Raw genomic sequence first — 16,196 nt, forward strand, 5'->3', positions numbered from 1 at the left:
ATCGATATTTTTGTTCAATGAAATTTCTTTGCAATCATTTTAAACTTTATGGTAGGCCTAGATGCAAGGATTTCGCACGCTCATTAGCCTTACGTAGTTGTTTAGGCTATCTGCTTCATACTTCAGCACTAATGAACTTAAATGAATTTATTAACTTCGTTCAATTAGTTTACAATATTTAATAATATCATTGATCGTTTTCTAAAGCTCTTTGTGAAATATATTAACATTTTTAAAATTAATTCTTATTAGAAAACAATTGCAAAACTAATAACAGCCACTAAGCCCGTAATATGGGGTAAATTTGAATGTGGATTTCGCCAAAGCATATCCTATATGTGCCGGCTTTATTTGTATTTATGAAAATATTTGTCAAAAATTCAAAATGAATCTGGTGACCAGTGGGTATCAGTGATACTGTTTTGTGATTTTCAATTTTCAACGTTTCTTGCAGATTGCCAAAGCTAACACCCAGAGGCTGGAAACAACTAGAACCTCTCACATGATGACCATCAACAAATTGGAATCACAAGTGCGCAGTTTGGAGGTGACTGTCTCTACTCTTGGCAGCTTCATTCAGAACATCAGTTACACGAATCCAAACATAGAGATGCCATCAGAAATAGTGAGGATCATCACACAGCTCAACAATTCGGAGCGTCGCAAGAGCCTTCAACAAGGTAACAATGGTCTCGTCCAGAGGAATTTACCGCTGAAATCCATCGATAATAGTAATGGTGAAATTGGATCTAGAAAGAATCCTCTGAAACCCACCATGAGTTCACCTGTATTGTCTCCTAAGGGCTCAACGTTTTTCGCCAATTCTCACAACCATATTGCTCAACAAAAGTTGGGAAAATACCCTGCAGATCAAAATGTCCGATCAATGTCCGACAGCCAATGTGGATCGAACAGCACTTTCGGTTCTTTAGATCCACGCAGTGAGGATCTGTCAATATTCCACAACACAGGTAAGAAACAGTTGCTGAATCTCAGACTGCCTGAAGGTTCCGAATTGGGCAAGAAGTACGGCCGAGTTTTGACCGATGAGGATAAAAAAAAACTAAGACTGACTGAAAACAATGACGATGTACTTGCCAAATCGAATTCAATGCCGCTAGGGGAAGGGAAGAAAAGTGTTTTGAAATCTTCTCAGAGCTCCTACGAACTGGGCAAATCTGAGTCGATGAGCTCCGGAATTCATCCGTTGGATGCATGCGGAGATGTGAGTATATCATTCGGAGGAACCACCAAACTGAAAACTATACGCCCCTCCAAGAGCAGACACAGCAGCACTGGAAGTATTCCCAGTCCTTCAGCAAGCACCACTTCTCTTTTTGCAACCAGCGATGAATCTGTACTCAATAATCAAATTGAATTGAAAATTGTCGAGTCTCAAGATCTGGTCAACGAGAACAGTCCCACCAATAGTACATATTCGGCTAAAAAAAACTTGATGCAAGTATTCAACAAAGCATCAGGCAAGGAGGCCGAGCTCATGATACAATCTCAGAGGTCCCTTGAAAAAGAGAGGGCAATGTTGACATGACATGAGGAGTGTTCATCAGATATCGTAAAACAAAGATTTCAAGAATCTCCTATCGAGTGAATTTCAATAATAAAATTATGTAACGTTTCACAAACTCAACTTTTTAAGATACATACTATGCCTACCAACCATAGAATGCACACATATAAAATGTATAAAAATAACCTGAATGCTTCACCATTATACATGGTATGAAACAGACTCTCGTCGACCCTTTATGGAAATTTGTGATTCAAGGAATAGTAGGAAGGTAGTCAATAGAATTATTTTTCTAGAATATATGTATCTATGTATAATTTGAATATCATAGTATTATATTAATAACACTAAATATTTATAATATATTTAGTGCAGGAAAGTATTCCAAACCCGAATCTTTCGTGGGTGGTATATATTGCTCGAGAAACGTTGATTGAAAGACAAAACTATTTTTTATTGAATTTTTGTCTAAGCTTAATTGTGTGTCAACAATGTTTTCTATGCTAACTTACTAAGTGCAAAACTTATATCTTACATTTATTTGTGATGTAAAAATCAATCAATGACTTGTAAAAGTTTGTATCTATTATTAAGTTTAGATAACTATTGGATTTTTCATGATATCTTCAAAAAATACGATTGTGTACTATCATGAATAATAGCATATACGTTTTACATGGACTTTGTAAAATCAATAAATCAAGAATCTCAGAGGGGAAGATTTATAAGTGATCCTTGCTTTAAATTTTTTAAAAGCATCAATTGATTTTGTCACTGATGTAGCATATTTCCTCCAATTCCTTTGTGATCTATTTATGCTCATTTTCAAGACGAGCATATAATATTTTAAGACAAATACATAAAATATAAATAAGTCATGAGTATGATTCATGTAGTAGGCCAATATTTCTTTAATCGGTTTGGGAGAATTAACATTATTAACGTTGTAATATAAAAAGAAACCCCAATAAATTCGTGTGTGACTGTATAATATAAGTGTTGAATACTTCTCGAGCAATGTCTTAATCACTAATAAAAATATGTGTATTGTAAATTCTTCAATTAAAGATAAGAAATTATTGTATATACCTCTATCTTCCTCATGTACGCGTTGTAAGTTTGGAAAATTCTTTAGAAGTTTTTGATATCGTGTTGAGTATTGATTCATAATACGATGTTTTGAAACTATCATTGTAATCATATATATTATTTACTTGTGAGTACAGAGCTATTCTTTGGTACTGTCTTATATCTAATTAATAATAGTAATAGTAATGCATTTTTTTAATATTTTATTTTTCATTCTTTAAAATTGAAAACTAATAAAATATATCAGCCTGTTTAAAATACAAATTTATTACAATAATTTACAAAAATTGATACGTCGATAAAGGTACTTCATAAAATAATCTAAAATGATAATTTCAAAAACAAACTTGTATCAATGATATTATTGGAAATTTACAGTTATATTCTACTTAGCTGAAATGTTTTAAATTAAAAATTATAATATAGTTAATAAATTTCACATCAATTTTAGTTACGTCTCAAGATAAAGGTTTCAGATTCAAACAATCACTATAACTCAATTCAAAATAATCATCACAATTATTTTTTGTTCTTATCTATATTATTTATTATAGCTTCTTAAACTTGAATGGAATGTTCCAAAATCATATTATTGCCTTCGTCAATTTTTATATGCATTAAGCTTAACTTCTTCAATGAGCTGATCTTAACCACCAACCTAGCATCACGTGTGTGTTGTTTTCTAAAAACAATTTTTATTTTTTATATTATGTAATACAGCATTGATTTCCAAATGAGTACCGTAATTTCAAGCACACCCTTGGAATATTTACAATGATTTCTTAAAGGGTATATGCTTTGATGGAACATTGAATAATATTTCACTATTTACGGTGTTAACCGTAGAACATTAGTATACTCTCATTTTAGTGAGTGCAGATGAAACCTCTCTTATTTCAGTTCTAAGGAATGATTAAGGTTGCTCCACAGAACATTACTTTGTGTAATGCTCCAAATAAGTATATCATAGACTTGATGTAAGTTATATTCGGTCTTGTGTATTGTCATATCAATTTATATTATGAATCTCAGCTATTTTTTTCATCTATTTGATAACTTTTCATTATTTACTTGATAATAACGTATGATCCTTGCACCTTGAGTCCATCTAAAACTGTGATTTTATGAACACATATCCGGAATGCTTCCAATTTCCAAGTTACATCAGTATTACAAATGTACTATAAAATATTCATGAATCTTTCATAATATATGTTTTTTGAAATTGTACTTGTAATTAATCAGCTCAATCATGGAAATGAAATTAAAACTGGATGTATTCATATAATTTGTTTTATATATTTATCTGTTGTAATACAGACAAAAGAATCTTCAATCATAAATTAATGTTTTAATTGGTTTTCCTTTTAATATAGTGGTAGTAAATGTTGTGTAATGTTCGTTCTATTCTAGAATGCAAGTAGTTTTAAAATGTTTACAATTCATTATTAATTAGTAGAATGTGATATTAGAATAGAGCAGTATTATATTTTGTTTTATGTATTTATATTCATTGTATTATAAATAAAATATTCTTACTTCAATCATATTACTCGTTTCCTTTTTTATTTGGATGTTACTGATTTTTATTCTTTCAGGTTGTAAATTTAAATATTTCCATTTTGCTCTTTCAACTACATATCGTGAAAAATTATGACCTGCTGAGAAACATAATAGATTCTTGATTCTCGAGAACAACACTATGCTAGAACAACTTAATCACAATTTATCATACCTCTTCGTGATTCTTAACAGTTATCTAATTTGTCAAGAATAATTTTCCATTATTACAAATATTATAAAACTTCTATATTATTAGAGTAGTGTTGAGATATATTTTTAAAATTAACTTGTCATGTTAAGACCCTATTCGATCAATGTTTACAATACCAACTGAAATTATTCACAATATTCAAAAAATTACTTACTATAGTGAGATTAACTTATAACTGTCAGCATTCCTTATATGGATATAATTTATGACAATCATTCCCATTGAATCAATGCCGAAAATTTGATCTTATATACTATTACCTAGTTACTGCTATTATTTGTCAACATTTACATTACACAGCTTTCTTTTAATAGTTCACTACTCCAGAAGCATCACGAAATTTATCAACACTGTCTTCATCAAGTTCCCTGTTACTAGTTCATAAACTGCGAATTATTCTTCTAGCCAGTTGCTATGCGATCCAGCATCTATGCTAGAACACTTCAGATTTCTATCAATCGAGATTGCAAACTCAGTTATGTTTTCATGGGTCTGAAACAATCAAGTATGTAATGCAAATTAATTAGATATTTAGTTACACACAATAACAATAACTGATAGCATATAATGTATACAAGTAGTAATGCAATCCACTAATATAACGCCTTCATAACGGGTGCGGCAGTGAGTCGGGCGTTTTGAAAACCATGCAAATAGTAGCCTATATTTATGTTGTGAGGAAACGCGACTTTTGCCATCTTGCAGCTCCTTTCTTACCATTTACGTATTGGGCACCAGAAAATCCACAAAGTAATTGAATCTCTGGATGTGTGAGAGGTGATACCATCTTGTTTGGAAAACGTTTTGGTAATCAGGATCACGAGCTATTGATGTTGAAGAAAGTTTTTTAGCATTGAGCATATTCACTATAATTAAAAATTCATTTTTGTCTTCAGAAAAATATGGTTCTAAAGTAGCCCTTGATGAGACTGTAACTTTCATACTGAAGAAAATTTGTCTATCCGCTGTGAATTTTCTGGTGCCCAATATACGTTCCCCTATCACGACAACAATAGACTATGCAGTTTTGCCAAATTGGGCGATTCAGCGCCCCACCCTACATATAAGGTAGAACCTGTTGAAAGTTCCTTGGTTGTTAATAGAAATGAGGAAAAGACCAGGTTACCGCTATTTATAACGGGTGCGGAGTGAATCGGGTGATTTGAAACCCTGCAAATAGTATATTTTTGTCGTGGTAGGGGAACACGACTTTCGCCATCTTGCAGTTCCTTTATTCTTACCATTTACGTATTGGACACCAGAAAATCCAGAGAGTATTAATGTCACAATGTGGTGTGCAATCTCATCAAGAGAGCAGTAATTGTATCTCTGGATTTTTAAGGCGATTGAATCAAACTAGAGAGATTTTGGCAAATATATTATTTTCCTATTGCTCCATCTGTTGAATTCCATTAAAGCGTTTATCTTGAAAAGTCCAGACGGCTTGATGAAATTATCAATTATAGAAATATTATTCTTATTTTTGTGAATAAAAGTTACTCATGGAGTTAGTAATGATGCTTTGACTTTTCTACATGATTCTGCTCCAATAATATTCCACTGGATCCTTTTTTCCCCAATAATGAAATGATTATCAACAGAAAACTGACACAAACCTGTTCGGCAATATCTATGGGATGAGCGGTTTTGGGCCTCTTTGGCGGTCGGCTGTCGGTCAGCATGGAAGGCCCATAGATGGCGCACAGAGCCTCTTCGTAGAGTGCCATCACAAACAAGGCGTCATTCTCTATCACCTCATCTCTAAGACCGATGCGAGCATGCGCTTCCGACAGAGCCGTCCTGCACAAATATTACACATTATAGTTTGTATAAAATAAGTAGAGACAAGTTTGAGTTTATTACAATTCAGTTAATCATGTGACAAAAATGGTACCGTACGCTTTCTAGAGTTAGAATTTATAATTGTTTAGATACTCAGACACTGTAGTTCGTTCATAAAATAAGTTGAGACTTGGCCCTCCATCCGATGAAATTAGAACTTTGCCAATTTGTGTAAAATTGCGACTTTTTCAAATTTCTTATTTAACCACAGAATTGTTTGTAGAATATCATCCCCGATATTCCAGTAGTGCTGAAAAAGTTTCAGGGTTGAAGGATCAGAAGGAAATTCAATTATTAGACGAAATTGAAAACAACGAAAATATGTTTTTTTTTTTTTAATTAATATCACTTTTTTCAAAATTATAGGGTATCGTTATAAGAATTTTATATCAGAATAACATTGTCAAAAATTTGTTTTCTATTAAATATCACTTTTTCAGAATTATGGGATGGAAGTGACTCAGAACTGCGAGTTTCAATTTGTCTAGTGTATGAACAATTTATTTTGTGCACTAGAGGTTCTATGACAGTAGGCTACCTAGTATATAATATTTTCCAGACTGATTATTATACTTTTATTCTTACATGATTTTGATGGCAGCGGCAGGCAGACATCCAGGGCGAGCTCTTCTAGTATCCACAAAGTAGCGTTGTAAGAGGTTCTGAGCACTTTCTGATATTTCCACTGTTTTTGATGATACTATGTCCAAAAACTGAAAATTACAATGTAAATATGAGAGCATCATAATTTTTGGCTGAAAAATTCTTATTGAAATCACGTTAAACTTATACTTATGAAGTGATATATATTAATAAAAATATACTTAGAACTGACAGAATCATTACTTTTTCTATTAAAAACCAAAGAAATTAGTTCCAATTGTTATAACACTTATAAATCTGTAGAAAATTCCAACTTTTCTATCATATGAAGCTAGTCCTAGTCTAACATGGTGATTAATCTATCCAATTTCTTAACTGAATTTTTCATAATTACTTATAGGCCTATACCAGAGACTAAGGAAAAATTCTATTTATTCAAGAATTGAATAAGAACTGCGAATTATTAGTCTGTGTGTTATGAGATTATCGTCATTTGATAGAAATGTTCAAATTGATTACACTTCTACACACGAATATTTCTTGAACCACCTATGAGTTTTAAAGTACAAACTAGTATATATTGATAGTATCTATTTAAATTCAATCTTAGCTCAATCAAATTTTCCAAATGTAAAAATTCCAACCTCTCTCAAATCTTTTTCAGAAACTAACAAATTAGCCTTTGCATTGAATCCACTATTAACGCTCGCTTCAGATAATTTGAAAACTGTAAAATCTCCAATTTCTTCCATGGATTCACATGATCCTATGAATGGCATTCCAAATAATCTGCAAAACAAGTGTCAATAATAACAGTTGATATTAGAGCATTGGGTATATATTTCTGTTTAAAACTTGATTTTTTGTAAAAAGAAAATCACAGCATTAATATGAAAGCTTCAAGTATTATTTGAAAACTTGCGAGTGATCTGAGTAAACTTCTCTTATAGGTTGTGAAGAACCTTTATCTCTTCGTCCAATTATACTTTAACATGACGATTTTCTCCAATCTATTATACAATCTAAGTCTTAAATTTTTCTTATTTATTGGGTCTATTATAAGTTATTTTCATAATAATTACGTAAACAAGAAGCTAAAACTAGTGACACAATTCATTACTACACAGGAATGATGATTATTATTGGACTTACTCGATAGCTGTGCAAAGAGCCTTGTTGGCATTCTTTCTGGCTCTGTTGTATTTGTAATTGCAGGTGGCCCAAATTGCCGACTCGACAGGGTGGACTGGACTTCCAGTTGGCATCGACCCCGTTGTCTTTTTGTATTCCTGGGTGTCAAGGCATACTTCTCCATTCTCAAGAGCTGTTGATGGAAGGAAAAATACTGTTGTTTCATATTTAGAATAAATTTATTCATACAACAAGGGTTTTGAGAATGATTTTTGTTGATGATCACTGTGCAATATAGGATGCAGAGCGATAAGTGGTGCCAGCAAACTGCCAGCATTGATTGAATGGGAGGCATTGAGGTAAGGCTATTAATAAAGAATTCAGGCATTTTATAAAGTCAAAAAACCGATTCCGACAAAACATTGCTTCCAATTTGTACACAAAAGTGCAGACTCTAGTGCAGTAACAAATTCATGGAGGATGATCGAATGATCGAAAACTACATTCTAGATACCATTCATATTCTATGATACAATGAATATGATGATGCAATAATCCAATGCTATCATGTTTAGTAGTGACAACTCGCTGTGTTCAGACTGAGAAGTTCCTACTTCTAGTATTTCATTGTTTGATTGAAATTTATTAATTACTCAAATTTATTATTACTATATTGATTTTTTCCATTGTACTCTTCTTTACCATAAAACTTATTTCTCCTCTTTCTGAATAATAGATAAAAATGGTCTGAAATAGTATAAGAAATCCAAGATAATAACTATTTATTACTAACAGTTATTTATTTACTTTTATCGACATTCATTTGAATAAGCAATTTTAGTTTTTGTAATATTGAAAAGTAACTTCATGTTCCTAATAATTATAATTTCTAGACTCTTGAGAGAAAACTTTGGTTGGTAAAAATATTGTATAATTTTTACAGTTCTTTTTATTGCACTCCTATGAAATCAATGGATCCCCATCCTTGTAAAAATCTATTACTGGTACATAACATTTAAATTTATGCTGTTTTAACTTGAAATAATCCACATTGCTGCATGTACTATTTTGAGAGGTGTATTGCCTAGACTACAAGAAAAATGTCACAACTCAAAATTTGATCATATTTTTTATGATGGGGTGTGTAATTATAAAAATATTTTCCTATAAATTCTTTGTTGTCATTCTTGAGAAAGTTATGCAGACATTGGTGTATTCGGGATCAAATTTGGATCAAAATGAAGATTTACAGAAAAAAAGAAAACCTTTACTGTGGCCCTCCTGAAAAATTCAGTTTTTTTTTAAGTTGTGTTACTTTTCTTGCGGGCCAGCGACATAATAATTACATAAGTCAACTACATAATTACTGCCTTTCTTCAATAATATGTGCTACCGTACCGTTGAAGATAATCTGCTAGTAAACTGCTCACACTCCTAATTGATCTATCACAGTAAATGAGTCGCTAGTCGTCTGCCCCCACTCACCGTTGAATATCTGCGACGTCCTGTGCTTCTCGTAGGCATGCCAGTCCCCAAGCAGACACACGCCGCCGGCAGCCAGCATCAGTGGCCCAGCCTCCAGCCACACGGAGCCACTGGGCTCGTCGACGCGGTAGAGGCCGGCAGCGGCCACACCACAGCCACCGGTCGCCGCCACCAGTCGCCGGGCCACTCGAGCACACTCCGCCACCACTGACACACCGTCACTGCCCAGGCACAGCAGGTGGCACGGCTCTTGTTCCTGCTTCACGCACTGAAACACACCATATAATATGCTCGCTTAGCCCAACGTCTTAGCCCTGTCTACTAACAGTGGGCCTTAGCCTGTACACTTATTCATAAAAATTGAAAATTAAAGTACACTTCTTTCAATCTTATTCTATTTCTCACAACATGTTCTAACTTATTTATATAATAGAATATTTTTTTCACTTCCTCAAATTACAATAAATATAGCTTAAGGATACATTACAAAGCATTACAAAAACTAGCATATCACTTACCGTATGTTTATAAATAATTAAGCTAATTCAACTTTATATCCTTGTCCACTCTATTGGAGTGATCCGTGGTCTAGTGGATAAAGTGCTTGCGTAGCAACCTAGAGATCCCGGGTTCAAATCCCACTCAGAGCCAAAAGTTTTTGAACAGGTCACTCCCATGTCATCGGATGGGCACGTTAAACTGTCGGTCCCGGCTGAAGTATGACAGTCGTAAGGCCCATTGACGGCTCAAATGATATATCCAGGCGAGGTGGAACTTCCATCAGGAACTCCCCACCAATAAAAGCCATACGAATATTATTATTTTTAACTTTATATATTTTGTTCACTCACTCAAAAATGACAGTCCATATAGACTATGTTGTGAGGAATGAGAACAAGTTGAGAAAATGGTACTTTAATTTTCAATAGATATCTGAATCAACAGTTTAGGGATTTAAGCTTGTTGTTCCTTTCCTAAACATGGAATGATGAAATGAAGATGATGTCAAACATTAGAAATTGTGCATTCCAGTAAAAGAGAGCAGGTCTCAGTATCTTTAGTTGTGACTGAAGCTTTGGCCTATGTTACTTGGTGAACTAGGCCTATATGACGATTACACATTGAAACAATCTGTTAAAGGTGTTAACAAATTATTTTGTTACAGGTTGTTTGAAATATACATCACTTCTCTCAAAAATTTCACCACTAGTAAATAGAAGAATAATATTGAGGTTGGATATTCGACGTTTCACATCAACTAAAATGTGTTTCAAATACGATGAATGTTGTAAAAATAAATGTATTTACCTGTGAAGCGAGGCTGAGGAGAATGCCGGCTTTGAGGTGGAGAAAGCAATTCATAGGAGCGAGCTGATGAGCTAGCTGTGACGACAAAGCAGCAAACAATGCCCATGAAGACCTTGGACAATTAACACTGGAATAGATGACGATCACATATATGAGGAATAATATTTAGATTTTCAAAGCAATAAGAAGTTAATAGATAAGCTAGATATTTATGGTTTTAGATTTATGATTCAAGCAATAGACATCGTATTGAACTAGAATACAAAATAAAAATCAACTGATTAAAAAAGACAAGACTAGTAGTTCTGTGAACAGTAGACCTCACGCAGTATTCTCATCCACAAGTACCTGATTGAAACTATAGACCTTATGGAAATACAGCAATAGACTGGCTTCTCCACACATCTGTGTAATCACTTGTCAGCTGATTTATGATAATTCTATAGTCTGATTTTTACTCTAATACTGGCGTATGAAGGAGGCTCCTTTTTCCTTTTATATTATCCTTGAAATGCAACATTTTCAAAAACCTCGTATATACGTCGACGCGCAATTAAAAAAGGAACATACCTGTCAAATTTCTTGAAAATCTATTACCGCGTTTCGCCGTAAATGCGCAACATATAAACATTTAAACATTAAGAGAAATGCCAAACCGTCGACTTGAATCTTAGACCTCACTTCGCTTGGTCAATAAACTGATGAACTAATTTATTAATCTACCTTCGATGGGAAAATATTCCCCTAACTACTGTACAGATAGTAAATAAATTGAACTCTGACCTCAAATGATGAACAAGAGTTTGTATGGATTGTGGGAGCTGATTGAGTCGGAGACCAGACAGAAGCCGGGACTGTGGCTCAGGCAGTAGCTGTTGCACTCCCCATGCCATCAAGCTGGTCATCCCGCGATCTCTGGTCACAGTCAGTTGGTAGCAGCCCCCTAGTTTCAATCCCATTGCTAGATCATCTGAAAACCAAAATTATAATTTAGCAATTGAGGTATTCCCGATGATTGTTGAAGTATTAAAATATTTGTGATTAGGATGAATTGGAAATATTGGATATAATTTTGTAAATAATAATCATGAATCAAAGTTTCTATATAGATCACATTTTGAAAAAGTGAAGAAGTAATAATATTGATTAAACAAGGAGTCGATTTTATCCACTAAATATACCTACTATTACTTCTGTTAGGTTGCTTTTTTATTACTTCAAGAATATGTTTTATTTTCTAAACATGTATTGCAATTCCATTATGTATTTATATTTTATGGTATTATTATTCACAGTAATATTCCAGTTAAATTCAATTTCGTTTCGAGAATAATTAGCTACTACTAATTATATAAGTAGTAATATCGATATTTAAAATACAAATTATGGAAGTGAAAACTTATTAGGTACAAATATCGCAGCTAAATCACTTCTTTTCATGATTTTTTTCTGAATAAAATGAGAAACAAGCTACCTTGAAAGTCTAAACCCTATATTGAGCCCTGTATTTTTATATACATTACTAAAATGTTCATCGTATTCTGTGTGTTGATAGAATACAGGTTAGTCAATCTTATCAACCTTATTTATTGTTTATTATCGAAAAAATACAATAATTTCTAATCAAAAGTCAAGCATTCTCAATGTACCAAAACATTTTAAATGATTCACAGAATCACAGCTCTGAAGAAATTTAATATATTTTAATACGGTACCGTACATTGAATTATTATGTTTTATTTGCTTGTTGAAATCTATCTCATTCCATTTCACAATTTCTACCTTTCACAAAAACAATAATATATTTTAATACGGTACATTGAATTATTATGTTTTATTTGCTTGTTGAAATCTATCTCATTCCATTTTACAATTTCTACCTTTCACAAAACAATACAGTTCCTTTAGATAAGTGTAGAATGTAGATATTCTTGTATTCTACTGAATATTTTTTCTGAACCTTTTCTCAATACAACAATTAGGTAAGCTGATTATTTTTCAGGCAAAGAATTCAGATTTTGTACAAAAATTTGAATACTAATCAACTTCAAAATTTTAATTTGAGATGAGTTATATTATCCTAAAATATTCACATTGAATCAGTAGCTTCCGTTTTCACAGTCTTGGTTACTTTCTTAGCAATTTTCCCCTTCCAGTTCATCCTTCTATCTTTGCTTAAGCTTTCTCGGCTGATTCAAAAACAATTTATTTTCAAATTTAATAAGGGGAAGAAGTTTTTAAACTATACTGACCTCTGAAATAAACTGTTATTCCTCGTGATAATCCCGGCTTCAATTTCAAAGCATCTGAATCAACAATAACACCCAAAGCCTGGTCACCGGTTTCTTGGGCGGCTACAATTTCATTTTTTGGAAAATTGGTGACGGGACAGCGCTGTTCAGAACGCTGACAGTCTGCATCCACTCTTTCCCTTGAGCCACCACAAGTGCACTCTAAGATAGGACAATAATACAGCTTGCTGAGTCTGTAAAAACACTCAAGAATCACTTTCAGATTTACCAAACTCAAATAAATTCACTGTACCTAGGTATAATAAATCAAGACGATGCACAAATATAAAAATGAATAGATATGCGTATTTTATTATTTACTTGAATTCTCAATTGAAATTTGTTATAATAATTTGTAATCTGTCATCTCATTACCGTACCGTATATAATTTGAACAAACATAATTCAAAACTTCAATTAAATATTGTAATAGTAATGTTTCATGTTGAAATGTGAACGTTTTTTGTTACTTGAAACTCTTGGATGATTTAATAATGATTACTTTATGTGAACGTATGAAAATATTTTTCCAATGTTTCTTTCCATTACAAACTGCTTGTAATGATCACTTGCGAATACTCAAACTACGACAAAGCAGTCTGATTTTTATGATTAAAAGCTATTAGCTTTATGAAAAGTGTCAACCATGCAGTGTAGAAAAAGGGCCCAGCGTCAGAGACCGCTTCACAAACGTGAGTAGAAGCGAATAGCTTTTAATAATAAAATCATGTCGGAATTTAAGTATTTGAGAATGATTTTTTCAAATTCATTCAGATTTATTAAGCTATTATAGCAATTATAACTATTATAACTATAGCTATTATAACTAGCTATTATAGCAAAATGAATAATTTTCGTTAGCTTTACTCACAAATATTTTGAGACGGTAGTTACTGCGATGAGAATTCCTCTCATTATAAACAGACCAGGTAAGAGGTGAGATGTGGATGAGCACATGGAATCAGGAAAACTTGGCAAGTCAACTCTCAGTGTAACTTGAATTCTATTCAATTCTATCTCAAGATCTAAACCATTATTAATAGCACAATGAATAACTTTCTCCACGAGTTTGCAAAATAAATGTGGTTCTCTCCTCAAGAATTGCGTGGCTACAACTGGAACAGAAATCAAGTGCTATTAAACAATACTGTTGTGAATTAATAGTATTTAAAAATTAACACTGAATAGAGAAATCTGGAATTCCTCCATACTAAGATTGAGAAAAAACAATATTTTGTCAAATCCACTAAAGATGATGCCTTACTTTGAACATCGAAACTAGTTTGAATAAGTGAATAAAATTAATGACAACGTAGATTTTGCTCTTCCTTTCTTCATCTCAATGATATTCATATTGATTAGATTCTATATTAAATTTAATTGGAAGAAACATATCAAATCAAATTATTGAGCTGTATGACTTAAATTGTAATAAAATGTTTTCTCTCAACAAATCTATTGGAATTATATCTGTATGTTTCTGTTTCAATCTTCTTTTATATTCTCTTATGTTGACCAGAATGATTAGCCTACAAATCAAAAATCATAATTTTTTAGCTTCCAAAACTCTGAAAATTTACTTAATCGATTTTAGTTGATGAATTATATGAAATATTCTTGCCAACTTATAGACTACTAACGATGAGGTTTACTCAATGATTCTGCATCACTACTGTATGTGAAGAGCAATGTCATCTTTTTTTTAGCTTCTATAGAAAGAAAAGATTTTCAGTTGTATTTTTTACCTGCTGTGGTTTAGCCTATGGTTTTGAAAATATTCAATATCTTGGTAATTTAGTTGTACTTTAGGATATTAATATTTTTTAAAACAAATACAGAGCATATACCTAAAAGTGTGGATGAATCCATTCAATATTATTAGTATGCACAGTATAACAATATTTTAAGCTTAGCTGTTTATTAACGTGATAGAATGTATACTGTCTTTTCATCTATTCATGATGGTCTGAAAGTCTGAGCCCCATGTAAAATTCGTTTCAACATAATTATGGATTCACATTATCACAATATCCTAGGCTAAGTTTTTTATTTAACGAAATAAAATGTATGAGTCTGAGCCCCATGTCAAAACTCTTTTCAACATCAGGCTTCAAAACACATTGAAGCAGAATTCATAAACGTTTGTAAATAACTATAGAAGCAAGAAGGAAAATCCTAATATTTATAGAATTTTACGCCACAAAATTAAATACGGTAGGGTAAGCTTGGCATGTGTGTAAGTACTATACTGTACCTGACATTCGAATTGTAAAATCTTACCATCTATTTCAGTCAAGTCTACCAAATTAACTTCAATGGTGAATCTTAACGGCATTAATAAATCGTCTTGTTCAGACAGAGACTCCTTATAAGTCTTGGTGGAAGCAATGATGTTTTTTAAGATTCCATGAATATCCAAATAACAGGCAATAGCATCTTCGACAGCAGCATAACTCTTACTTGAAATTTCCATACCTTCCAATAAAAATACGGCAATATCAATACTGAAAAATCCAACATAGGAATGTATTTTATTAATGTGTAGAGCAATATTTTCCATGGAAAGTAGCCTATAAGAAAGCTTTTGTGTAAGTTACGGTACCTACTATATTTATAACATTGATTTTCCGATTTACGGCACATTTAAATTCTGTTGCCATCAAATTTCCAGAGAGTGCTGAATGATGATTAGAGCATTCTAGATATTTTCTAATAATAGTTGTACGTATTAAATGGATTTCTACAATTGAATCTATATACTAAAAATTGCACAACAAATTATTTAAAAAGGTTTAAAATACGCCTTGTTATCTCATAATAAACCTCTTACAAAGTTAAAACTTAAATTTCTGTTCGCTTTGTAAGATATTCGAAACCAAATTTGGCTTATAATATATATATAATATAAATATAAACAGGATACACATGACACGGATAGATTAAAAACACTTAAAAACTTACATTTAAACGATAATTTTCGGGGAGCTGGGTCCCCTTTGTCAATCAACCAGGAAGTCATTCTCGTTTAAATGTAAATTTTCAAGTGTTTTTAATCTATCCGTGTCATGTGTATCCTGTTTATATTTATATTATAAAACTTTAAAGTGTTTTCTGTTAAGTGATATATATATATATATATATATAT

The 16,196-nt window shown here is 32.3% G+C and overlaps 2 protein-coding genes across 10 annotated transcripts in view; one reads left to right on the top strand and one right to left on the bottom strand.

Annotated features, from left to right (window-relative positions):
- LOC111051725 (TBC1 domain family member 4) overlaps nt 1–4,161 on the top strand; it is a 65,968-nt gene extending 61,807 nt beyond the window's left edge. For all 8 annotated transcript variants that reach the window (XM_039427976.1, XM_039427975.1, XM_039427979.1 and 5 more), the window contains one exon: nt 455–4,161. In XM_039427976.1, coding sequence (XP_039283910.1) covers nt 455–1,549 — 1,095 coding nt within the window. In that variant the 3' untranslated portion in view covers nt 1,550–4,161. The remainder of the gene's footprint in view (nt 1–454) is intronic.
- LOC111051720 (minichromosome maintenance domain-containing protein 2) lies at nt 2,080–16,051 on the bottom strand. 2 transcript variants are annotated; one of them, XM_039427983.1, is made up of 11 exons: nt 15,332–16,051; nt 13,923–14,166; nt 13,013–13,245; nt 11,544–11,730; nt 10,761–10,887; nt 9,453–9,720; nt 7,989–8,160; nt 7,481–7,625; nt 6,819–6,946; nt 6,008–6,191; nt 2,080–4,883 (listed from the first exon to the last, which is right to left on the bottom strand). In XM_039427983.1, the coding sequence occupies exons 1-11, from the start codon at nt 15,609–15,611 to the stop codon at nt 4,785–4,787; spliced, it is 2,067 nt and encodes a 688-aa protein (XP_039283917.1). In that variant the 5' UTR covers nt 15,612–16,051; the 3' UTR covers nt 2,080–4,784. The 2 variants fall into 2 exon arrangements, with proteins under 2 accessions (XP_039283917.1, XP_022193955.2); XM_022338263.2 differs by lacking the exon at nt 15,332–16,051 and having other exon boundaries at nt 13,013–13,213; nt 13,923–14,056.
- Nucleotides 16,052–16,196: the final 145 nt, after the last annotated feature.

The sequence above is a fragment of the Nilaparvata lugens genome, chromosome 5 (assembly GCF_014356525.2).
Source record: "Nilaparvata lugens isolate BPH chromosome 5, ASM1435652v1, whole genome shotgun sequence".
In the NCBI taxonomy this organism is placed as follows: Eukaryota; Metazoa; Arthropoda; class Insecta; order Hemiptera; family Delphacidae; genus Nilaparvata; species Nilaparvata lugens.

Coding starts and splice junctions, on each gene's coding strand:
- LOC111051720 (XM_039427983.1), bottom strand. CDS start 15,611: ATGGAAAATATTGCTCTACACATTAATAAAATACATTCCTATGTTGGA. Junction 11,731..13,012: donor AATAACAGTTTATTTCAGAG/GTCAGTATAGTT, acceptor TTTGGTTTTCAG/ATGATCTAGCAATGGGATTG. Junction 9,721..10,760: donor TCCTCAGCCTCGCTTCACAG/GTAAATACATTT, acceptor GGTGTGTTTCAG/TGCGTGAAGCAGGAACAAGA.